This window comes from Vanessa cardui, chromosome 17, assembly GCF_905220365.1.
Source record: "Vanessa cardui chromosome 17, ilVanCard2.1, whole genome shotgun sequence".
Classification (NCBI taxonomy): domain Eukaryota; kingdom Metazoa; phylum Arthropoda; class Insecta; order Lepidoptera; family Nymphalidae; genus Vanessa; species Vanessa cardui.
The window spans coordinates 13,409,985-13,422,373 of NC_061139.1; the positions used below are offsets into that span (position 1 = coordinate 13,409,985).

Sequence of the window (12,389 nt, forward strand, 5' to 3'; positions counted from 1 at the left end):
CGTCGTCTAGGTTTATCAAAGCATGACGCAATCAAATATTATTGCATATTATTAATTTATTACCGGTGCAAAGAAAACAAAACAATAAATAAGTATTATCGCCACATCGCAGGGCGTGGCCGGCGAGCGGGCGCTGACAGCGGGAGCGGGCAGCGGGCAGCAGGCAGCGGGCAACGGGCTTTATTATAAATATATATATTTTTTAAATTAATTAATCTATATTTTGACAACTTTATTTTATGAATGAATTGTGAGGAAGTTTAATTTGAAAGGTTCGGGTAAGCGCTTAGAGTCGAAATGGCCCAGTGGTTAGAACGCGTGCATCTTAACCGATGATTGCGGGTTCAAACCCAGACAAGCACCGCTGATTTATGTGCTTAATTTGTCTTTATAATTCATCTCGTGCTCAGCGGTGAAGGAAAACATCGTGAGGAAACCTACATGAGACAAATTTCATAGAAATTCTGCCACGTGTGTATTCCACCAACCCGCATTGGAACAGCGTGGTGGAATATGTTCCAAACCTTCTCCTCAAAGGGAGAGGAGGCCTTTAGCCCGGCAGTGGGAATTTACAGGCTGTTGTTGTTGGGTAAGCGATTAGAGCGAGCGAAGGCATTAGTGGCTGTCAGAATAACGCTCGACGCGCTGTAGTTTATTATCTTTTTTCATGTTCCGAGTGACACTGACACTGGAACCACTGGATCACGACAGCCGTGACTCGATGTGCAATGATCTCACTCGTTGATATCGATCGCTTTGTGCCGCCGCGTGCTAATCAGCGCCGCGGTGCACGTGAGCGACCTAACCCAACGTTAATGATCATTAATACCTAATGATTTAAATTATAAACAAATTGAAAATACAATTATAATATAAATAATACGAGCCAAGTCGAGTTAAACAGAGTGAGACAACTTTTTGTTAGGAAGCAATTCGGAATTACGATATTTCGTATACTTTGTAGTTTGTATAAATAATCGGAATATCAGATTAATCGTTGATTCGCAATTTTAATATTCCTTTACAAACATACGAACGGAAATTCAAATGAGTTTTTAAAATAGAAAATAATAATTAAATTAGTAAACAGAAGTTTCATTTGGTTTCTCATTAGCTGTTGCTAAAGCGTAGCGGTGAAGGAAAACGTCTTAACAAGCTTTCACATCTCGAAAGAAAATTTAGCTGAGCGACGCAGGCCCATGCGACGTGTTATCATTGCATGAATATTTCTCTTAAACAAAAAATAATTAATACGAACAGTCTGTGGACATTAAAAAACCACTGTCGATCTACTACAAGACACGACTATAATTTTGAATAAATGCATATTCTATTGGTTACATGGTTTTGTTTATTGAATTATTTTTATTAAAGCGGTTCTACAATAAACAGTCAAAAATTGATATTTTAAGTATTTATTAATTTTAAAATCGATAGTATCTTATGTCGCGGTCGCTTATGACCAAGGACTCGGGCGAGCGTTTATGAGCGTGTCAGGGAATATTAATTTTTAAGCGAAATTGCAATGCAAGCTACACCCAGCGCCGCGCTGCGCTCTTAAGCCGTTATTACTTGAAGCGCTTCCATTTATTTCGCCAAAATTATACCGCATTTATCAAACAAACGCCACACGGCGATATTTCATTAAGATTTAAGCACTCTTTACAACATTTTATATCCACTGTAATTATAAACGCGAACGTTTTTACGTCAATCACGTCTGAGCGGATTTGGGGGAAATTTAGTGGATAGTTGTCCGCGCCTGGATTATCTGCAGCTTATTCTTGTAAAATAAGTTCAATAAAAAATAAAAATATTAAAGACTACCACTAAGTACACTCTAACTCGGCATTAGACACAGCGCGCTGCTCCGCTGCGGTCCATAGATTTATATGTCTCCTAATTATCTCCGACTTTTACAGGTGCACGATGTTATCCTTCAGCGCCAAGACGTGATATATTGTAAACATAAATCCAGCACTTCAAAAGCTCAGTAGTGTTTCCGTGAATTTGATTGTGTGTAGTTGTGAACGGGTTACTCAGAAGATATTCAGCAAAACTCGCTAGAAACGTATTGTAGAAAATATATTTCCAAAGTCAAATATCCTTGGACTAAATGTTTTTGGCGCTTTGCTCCTTCGAAATGCAAAAATATGCTTTAAAATTAAATTAATAGGTGTACGGAATACGAAAATAGTGTTATCATATTTGGCGCGCAGCCTTCGGAATATGGCACACGACGCCGATTATCGTGTTTTGGCGAGATTAATGTTACAACCTTCCCGAAGAGACCGTTTAATGATTCGCAACGGTTTGCAGATAAAATTATAATATTTAGGACGGGCTGCTCCGCGCGAGACGTTCAACATTGTAGCGTTGACTTTTCACTGGAAATCATAATATAGTTATAAATTAAACAATAAATCTTATTTTTTTTATGGTATAGGTTACGTTACGAGCAAATGGGCCACCTGATGAGAAGTGGTCACCATCACCCATAGACAATGACGCTGTAAGAAATGCGCCACTAACCTTGGAAACTAAGATATTATGTCCCTTGTGCCTGTAGTTACACTGGCTCACTCAACCTCCAAACCGGAACAAAACAATACTGAGTACTATTTTTTGGCGGTAGAATACCTGATGAGTGGGTGGTACCTACCCAAACGGGCTTGCACAAAGCCCTACCACCAAGAAAATCTTAATGTAACGGTTCACCGATTAGGTCAGTGAGCCAGTGTAATGGTATTACATGGGTGATCACTAGATATGAGTCATAGATAACTCATAAGTTTACCTAAATAAAAAGCTACTTCAAGAAATAAATCCATATTAATTCGCTTGTACTAATTCGCGTTGTTTAATTAGTTTTAAGAGACTACCAAGCCATCTAAAACCAACAGAAATTTGTTTATTAAACATTTTAATGAGAGCATTTGTTCCCAATTAAGACACGGTCACGCGCGGCCGTGAACCTGTCACCAGCTGTCACCGTCACGTCCCGTCTCGTCCCGTCACGCCCGTTACACGGAAATTATAAATAAGAACTACTTTGAATTTTGTTGCCAACCCGTTCGGTGACGCGCTCATAATCGTTACCGAAACTAATTAATTTATTTATAAAAGGCAATCCATAACGAGCCTCGTAATCGATGACCATTAATCTCATTAAACTGAACCTATCACTCGAACAACTCATCTCTCTTTCTGATGATGTACGAAAACAATTGCAGTTCAGATGTCACCAGATCATTATCGCGTCAAATATTTTACTTTCTGTAGCGAAAACAATTTTCGCAAAGTTCTTCCGCACAACAAGATAAACTATAAACACAATTTGAGCTCCTAAGCATTAAGGTTTCGTGGCCGGGTGTGATCTGCCAATAAACAGGTTAAGATTCGCGTATTGCAACCACTCCACTCTGCTTTTTGATCGTATAATTTGAATAGTATTTGAAAGTCTTCAGAATATTGTAATCGAAAGTTTGAGACCATTTCTAACAAAGACATCGCATGCCATAATGTTGCTAATAAATGCTTGGCGCTGCGCCCGCCGACTTCGTACCTATCCGTGTACAATTTGGTCCATGGTTAAAATTAGTAATATTTTCACTATGAATACAACGAATTACCGAGTTGCTTTCTGATATACAGCTTTTATTTATTTAGATTTATAATAACATTTTATATTTTAATATCAAAAAGCAATTTTTAATATTGCACCCTAATCTCGGAGGGTCGTGATCGCGGCGTTTCATCCAGCGCTAGATATATAATATGGCTCATCTCTGTTTAAGCTCGTCATATGGTGCGTGTTTATTTTATGTTTCTCGAAGTCGGTACAGAATATATTAGTAACATCAAAAGTGTAATTAACGGTGCAACGGAACGAGAAAGCGACCGCGGCCGGCGCCGACCGCGGTGCGAATAGCGACCTTAATGACACGCGCTCTCCGCGCTGAAGGTGCAGGACGTACGAGCCTCTAAATTAGGATAAAGAGATTAGATAACGTAATCCAGGAGAGAAGCTGTATTATGTGCCATTAATTCGCAATTTACTGAAGCCACCGGGAGCGGCGAGCAGTAAGCGGTGAACATTAGTGTCGAGCAACCCTTTGTAACGCGACTCGGGGATAATTTAAACTGCTCTCACATTATTTCGGGTGACGTCGAAAATATTTCTGACTTCAAAAGATTTTCTGAGAAATTCGTTCACGCCTTGACAGCTAAACGTTGTTACGTGAAAATAGTCTCTCGAGCAGATGGCGGCGTAGAGGGCGAGAGCGTCGGGGCTGCGCGGTGCCCGTCACCATGAACCCACGGAGCCAGCGGTGGCGGAGTGCCAGCGCCAGCTTGTCTGCCCGCTGACACGCGACGCTCGCCACACGCCGCGTGTCGCCGCGTCCTGGCTGACAAGTTCAACCTATAATTAGCGCTTACGACATTCACCCGCACCGCCCTTAATGATGCTGGAGTCCATTGCGACTGGCCGCGGTGCCGTTGCCGCAGCCCGCGCGGCAGATGCAAACAGACGCGCGGGATAATAACATTGTTACGATATGCAAATGTGCGTTCCAAACGAGCGACTCGAATAATATTTAAATAAAATATTTAATTTTGCGGCTCCGTAGCTTTATGCTAATTTAATCAGCCGTGCTGTTTGTGATTGGGCAAATGTATAATTACATTCGCGTAACAGACTTGCAGTTGTATAATATTTCACAGTCGTTACTCATTTCTATCCGTAATTTAAATCACAAAAGCAGTTCATTGGTACGGACACTGAGCCTGGTGCATTCGCATTAAAAACAGCCCATAATTAACCGTTTATAACAATATTACATTAATAATTGCATGATAAAATAAAATCTTTATACATTTGAAATTAATTCGTTAGCCATATTGTTGTTAGGTTCACCGCAAAGAGTAAGTAGGTACGCGCTGTAGACCGAACGTAACTTTACGTTGCAGTGTTATGATCGACTAACTTAGTGTCATAGTATTTTTCACAATACCTGGCAAAGTTCTGCAGTATTTGATCATGTATTTTATTATAGTATTCATCGATCTAAGTAATATATTTGTATGAGATACATGATTTGAATTAGTTTGGCGAAGTTGCCAAGCCCACGTGTCGCCCGACGCCGTCGCACGTATTTAGGATTGTTCGAATGAGACCCGCGGCTGTCGTAATGAGTAAGATGTTGAAAAACAAATTATAGCTGCGAGAGTTTCGGAGCACTCTGTGGATAATTAGAAAGTTGAGTCCCTAATGCCGGATTGCGGATCCGAATGAAGTTTTCATCGAGCAGCTTTAGAAGATTCTCGCGTCGTATTTATTCCAAGTCTTGGCACAAATTCTGTTCAAATAATCTCTGATTAAATTTTAATACTTACGTATTTTCAACATACATTTGCGTTATATACGAACTGTACTTTGACGTCGTTACAGAGACTCACAGACGATATCGTACCAAGTTATTATTATATTTATAAGTTATTACATATGAATACATTGTTGAAAAATAATCCTCAATTGTTATTTTAAGGTTCTTCTTTAAAGATTTCTTTGTTTTCAGACTTTTGTCAATCAAAAAATCGGTAAGTAATGATGTAATTCGTTTATATAGAAAAAATACAATTTTGATTAGTTGAAGTAACAAAAAGGCTATCTCAGAGTGCATATTATAACAATTGTATTCACATTGCCTGCATTAATTGAGATACCTTTACGTTAGAGGCCTCTTTCCTTTGACACGTGGGTACAGCGGGGCCTCCGAGTGAAACATTTAAAGAGTCGTAATTTAAAATTCGAACGGCTTGATGTTGCACAAAAATAAGCAGCCACAGTATTTAGGACGGGAGTTCATCAACCACCGCCATTCATCTCCTGTCCCGGCATCACCATCAGTTAACGTCGCCGTTTTATTGTGAATCTTTTTCATTCACTCGACGCCATTTTTTATCTTTCAAAGTATGACAGTAATTTGTTTAGAGATACATTTAGAAATAATATGTATTCACGCGGCGCGTCGCTGGAGGATTTAATTACACTGAGTTTTAGGTATTCAATATTGCTGCGAGTTTAATTATAATTTATGCAAACATTAAGCATCACAACTCTTTAGCGATGTGACAAACAATCTTGAAACTCCGCAAGTAAGTTTTCTGTGATACACAAACATATACTGGGAATACATTTTATTTACATATGTTTTCAAAATGGCGAACGCGCAGAATGAGTTGATTGAATGGAAGCGTATTGCTTGCTTAATGATTACTTAACAACATACAACATGAATCTGTACGATCGGGTATGAGCACATCTCAAGCGTAAGTTTGTTACATTGGTTATATTTTGTTAAATATCTAAATATATTACGTAACTGCAAGATATTTGTAGAAACAACATCATGTCTTTGTTGTAAAATGCATGATTCTTAAGTTTATATTGACTTTATTCAAAATCTATTTCTTTGAAATATAATGCTACTTAGCGTTAAAACCGTCGTATAGTGCAACTTAAATAGTTTTATGTAATTTGTACCGTAAAATCTGAACATGGGAAAATAAAATCATATTATTGAGATGGGATGGAGATATGACCTGTGGACAAACTATTTGTCGGGACAAATAGTTTGTCCCACAGGTTGTGAGTAGGTACACTTTACAATTTATTAATATAAAGACTAGTAACTGATCCTGACACGTAACAGCGTTAACGTTCCCTAAAAGATGATATTTTATTATTATATCGTTCTTAATATACATAATCATTTCATGAATTTAACCGTTTTACGAAATAAAAGCTTCCATAATTATATAAAAACACGTGTAGAGAATTTCATAACGTTGTGTAGTATTTCCAATGACACATATTCAACACATCTGACAAGTTCAGGGCCGCCGATGGACGTCAACGGAGTTCGGCGGTTCTATTCCCGGCAGTGACACGTCCCCGCTTCGGTGCTCACGGAGCGCTGCGGGATCTTGGCAGGGCCGCAGGGTCGTTGCTCGCATACTTCGCTATAATTAATCTTGATGCAAATTCCCAACCTGCAATTTTGCCTTCACCTTTTAGAAGTGACAGAACATTGTTACGACATCGGACGATTTCTATTCCATCGCTGCAATGTAATCGACGACCGCCGTACCGTCAGCATAAAACGTGTGTAATTATACAAATGAGTTAGATGCTTACAAAAACTAATTCATATACCTTAGACCCCGTTTTAGTAATGTGTCATTTTATAAGTAGTTGGTTGATATGAATCTGACCTTTCAAACATTCATCTCGTGTTCGGCGCGGCGGTGAGAAAAATCGTGAAAAGCCCTGCGTGCTGATTGAAATCTGCCACGTGTATCCAACCCGCATTGAAGGAGTGTGGTCGTCAGAATCTTATCTTATTTTTGAGAAAGATAGACATGAACAGACTGTTACTTTGTATGAGAAATTTATTGTAATTTTTATTGAAGTTATGTATGTGATCTATATATATTAATTTTATTTTATTATTATTTTTATAACATTTTGTTGTGCAATACGGCATAAACAAATTAATTAACAATAACGCGATTTAATAAAGTTTCATATTCGAATTGATTTGAGCAGTTGATTGCTAATGCTTTCAATTCGAATTCATCGTGAGCGCCGTGACAATTCAAGATTGATCTATAAATTGTTTATTGACAATAACAAGTACCTACTTTATTAGCGGTGAAGTCTGAATATCGTGTTAGTTGTATTTTATTTTTTTAATTCTAAACTTAAACAATCTTGGTTAAAAAACCGAGAAGAGTTCGTACTGAATCCAAATATAGTAAATATGATTTACCATTTAAATACTTTATAAGTACTCAACACTTATCTGAAGCTATTACATACATATATGCATTAACACACATGTCATAGTATTGCTAAGAACACATGGTTTTGAATATAGTTAAAAAAATATGTACATTTAATTGGATGTTATTTTATAAATATTTGTTGTAAACAATGATTTGCCAGATTTTAACCGAAGCGTGCGAGCTTGGCAAGATGTGTGCATTGACGTCAGACTTCTGGACTCTTCAGCCAATACTGTTGCCAGGTGAACAGTGTAAAGTAGCAAATTGTACATAGCTGTTGGAGGAATGCCTCGGACGTCAACCGCCGCAGCCGCCAGGGAGTCTGGCTGGGCGAAACTTGGACCGGCCGCAAGACGAGCAACGTGACGACTGCCGGAACAATTAACAATAAGCCTTAAAACCTCGCATCGCAGTTCGCTTCTCAGTAACGCTACAGTCGCGGCCACAGCGGGGCATGGCGCGGACAGCACTCTGAGAATGTCAGGGTAATTCAATATTTGTGACAAAATTCGAATTCTCGCTGCACTCGCGGCAATTTGTCTGAAAGCATTGTCCCTCTCGGGCCGCGCGGCCGCAGCGCTCGCGTCACGCTCGACTCTCAGATGGAATAGCAATCAGTCAAACATTTGCATTGCATTTAAAAATAACTAATACGAAATATATTGGAAATAAATTTTCTTTAAGAAACAACTCAAATAGTATCTGTCAATATATTCATTATTTATTGGAGAAATTGTAGCAGTCAACATACAAAATCTTATTCTTATACAGATCATGTAAGTAGTCAAAATATAAAGGGCTTTTATATTCAGACCCTCGAGAAGGAAGGGTTGCGAAGGTTCTTTCAATTTGAAGGGTTTGCAAAGTTTCATTGGATAAACGCTATCAGGCGGCAATTGTAACTGATAGTTATCCAACATTATTGCCAAGTTCCACGAGCCGATTCGAAACATAAATTAACGCTCTGAGTAAACTCCCAACTTACAACTCTGCCGTCAAGTTTACCCTCTCCTAACCTTCGGTATTCGTCCCAAATAACTATTTGAATTCTATCTTCACAATCATAAGGTTTTAAATCGCTTGAATCTAATTTAAGAGATTCCTTAAAATTGTCTTTAATCCATTCAGCTCCTTATAGTGTCTAGCTTAGAGTGTAATTTCCAATGTTAAGTTTTTCTTATACAATCAGCTAGGTGGATGTTTAGTAAAGTCTAGTGAATAGTCCTTATCAAATGATTACTCAACAAGCATCAGAACAGTTCTGACTATTTGAATTGTCTTAATGATGAAGTTAAACTATTAGATAACTTAAACGTCACGTCACGAATTATTATATTATAGAAGATGATAAACTGAGCGAAGAAGTAATAATAAATAATAATTATAATTGAGATCACTACGCCCGAAAGACATACGTAGAACTGATTGCAGGGAACATCTTGTATTTGTTTGCCGCTTGCGGTTATCACGTGGTCTCGGCCGAAGGAAAATACCGTTAAGTCGTTTGTTACGGTGAAAGTTATTACGAACTGCGACGTTGTGTTCTCTAAGCGGACTCAACAACAACACCTCTCAATTTACTTAAAATAACATTTATAATTATCTAGAAAGAGTTATGGTCCGTAATAGTCAATGATATACATTTTCAATCTTTCGGTATTAATTATATTTTCCTTCAGCGTACGATATTGTTGGATACAAGATATAAATGATCCTCTTAATCTTCATTAACCGTTGCCTACACGAGTGTACACGGCATAGCCACTGTTGTAGCATCAAACTTGAAACCGTGCCAACGCGGCATATTACAGAAGTTTGTCCCTAACGAGTCACCCGGATGCATTAAAGCCAAAACTTTAATATAGTTTTAGCAACTCGACTTAAATTTTGATTAAAAGAAAATAAGGACAGCAAATAATACTCTCTAGTGTCTTAAATCTTAAAACTTTGCCGTATTCGCTGATGGTAATACTTAAAGACGCGGGTAATTAATTGACCACATATATATTTAAGCAGATATATTTAAATTGCTATGCCCACCACTTCGTGCGAGTTTGAACAAAACGAAGAAGTTATTGTCGAGATCACAGACTTTAGGTTAACTCCTGTATAAGACGGCTTTTGTGGTATTAAGTCTTTGGTTAAATAAAAGTAACATAAGTTTCTCCTTATTACTTCAGCTATCTGTCAGTTGAAGTCCCGTCGAAATTAGTCCAACCGTTCCAGAGCCGGAACAATGTAAATGTAAATAAAAAAGCAGTTATTTTAATGTTACAAACAGATACTTCGATTTTATTATATATATAGTCCTTATCATCATTATTATATATATAGATAAATATCTCAATGTCATAAGTTGACATACAGTAGAATGGGTCATCTGTGTTTCAATTTATTAGGCCTATGGCATGCTGGCTCGACGCGGTCATGTTTACAAAGCATTCCGGTTGCCCGCGGGAATACTTTGATATTCACGCAAATCAATTTCGTATTTTTTATTCAATCCAAAATGGTCAGACCCCACTCGCGCGGAATGTTACAAACACTGAAAGTCAATTTTATATACATATTACTTATTTACAAGTCGTTTCATCTCGTAGTCCGTTATTAACAAAATAATCTACATTGTTATGTTGCAGTTGAGTAACGAGGTTCAATGCTGTCACATGAGTTTCTATAAATTTACGAAATAATTATATTAAAAAAGTATAACCGTAAAAAAGAAACTTTATTCGTTAATAATTTAAAAATTATAGAAATAAAAATCTCACAGAACATTTATAATTTTCTTTAATGCGCTATCAAAAAATAAGCAGCACTTTCTTATTGAATTTATTTGATGTGCTGCTGTTTTTAACTTTTATGTTACTGCACAAACAAGATATCGACATTATTTCGCGACCAACCAGTCACACGTACATTATTATTATTAATTATTAATATTTTACAAAACATATAAGAATATCAGTAACCGCTTCATAGTTTATTAACAATATAAAATACTTAAAAATAATTCCTTAAGAGATTAAACCTCACTTAAAGCTAGTCGATATCTTTTTTAATTTCAACCATTTCGTAGCTGGACGAGGGCATGTTGTAGCGCATGTAGGGCTCGTTGAAGGGCTGCGCCCTCGCTTTTCTCCTTATTTCCTGTATCAGTTTGATCACTCCCATCTGGAACTCCAACGTCTCGTCGTCGTCCAGCTTGTGTAGGCTCGGCAGGAGGCTCTTGAAGAACGAGATGTGAGCGTCCTCGACGTGGGCGGACTTGACGTCCATGTAGTGGATGTAGCCGGCGTCTTGCTCCTCCTGCTCGTGTGTTTTCAGCCGCTTGGCTGGTCTGTTGCTGCTGCTGGCGACGCTGTCGGAAGCGTCGTCACTGTTGTACTCCTCTATCTTATCTTTGCTCGCCTCCGCGTCCGTGCTGTCGCCCTTGTTGTAGTTCTTCAGAAGAAACTTCAACTGTTCGTGATACACGTACGGCTTGAACTTCCGTTTATCTTCAGAGACCGTCTTTTTCCAGGCGTCTCGGATGTTGGTCCATTTCTTCATAACCGTTTTGACTGTAAAAGGATTTTATATTATTAGTACGTTATACATTCACACAAACCAGACGCTGGCTGTCTATCTAAAACCAGGGTACGCGTTCGTTATCTCACCATAGACATTTTTTTCTTTACGAAGCATATCATTAAACTCGGGATTCAGAATCCTACAAATATCTTTCCACGCGTTCGATCTCAAAACGAAGTCCTTATGGCTCTCCAGGCTCTTGTCCCAGAGTCCCGGCCGGCTGTGCACCAGGCTGATGAGTAGCTCGGGGTCGATTTTGTCCATGTCGCCGGAGCATACACTGTGCGCAGTAGTATTTAAACGTAAAGTATCAACCGTCTTTAACCTTGAAACGTTCACGGCCGCGAGTCGTTCCTTTGTTATGCGGCGCCGACGGTTACACAACGCGAGAACGGGAAGTCGACGTGCGCGGAGATACGGCACGGGCGACATCGGCCGTGCTCGGCGACGGACTAACGGCGCACGGCAGACGGCGGCGGGGCGGCAGCAGTGCCGGTCGGGCGCTACACGAGATCAGAAGGCCGGACGGCGGCACGGTCGGCTGCCGCGCCGTCGGGGCCGGCAGGCGCCGGGGACGGGTCGCGGCCGTTGACCTCGTTCCGCGAATCGATATTACTTAATTCAACTTTATTATTATTTAAGTATTGTCACGATTCTTGTTTCATATCCTTTAGGACAATGATATATATTAAGTACTTACTTACATTCAATAGTAATAAAAGGCGTTGTGAGATGAATAAGATAGTAAAAGAGGCAAGCATGCACTCGCATATCTTTTTAAAATATATCAAATGTAATTTAATATTTTATATAGTAATAATTAATATTATTTTTAAATTAAGTATATTTATAAACATTACAAATATTAGCACATTATAAACTAAAACTCGAATACAAGACAACAACATTTGATAACAATTTCATCCTACCTACCGGCGGTGCCTCGTACACTCGAACCCAAGCGG

The 12,389-nt window shown here is 38.7% G+C and overlaps 1 protein-coding gene across 1 annotated transcript; it reads right to left on the reverse strand.

Annotated features, from left to right (window-relative positions):
* Window positions 1-10,623: 10,623 nt before the first annotated feature.
* On the reverse strand, window positions 10,624-11,890 carry LOC124537090. The gene is made up of 2 exons (XM_047113806.1): window positions 11,511-11,890; window positions 10,624-11,414 (listed from the first exon to the last, which is right to left on the reverse strand). The coding sequence occupies exons 1-2, from the start codon at window positions 11,854-11,856 to the stop codon at window positions 10,894-10,896; spliced, it is 867 nt and encodes a 288-aa protein (XP_046969762.1). The 5' UTR covers window positions 11,857-11,890; the 3' UTR covers window positions 10,624-10,893.
* Between the last annotated feature and the right edge of the window lie 499 nt (window positions 11,891-12,389).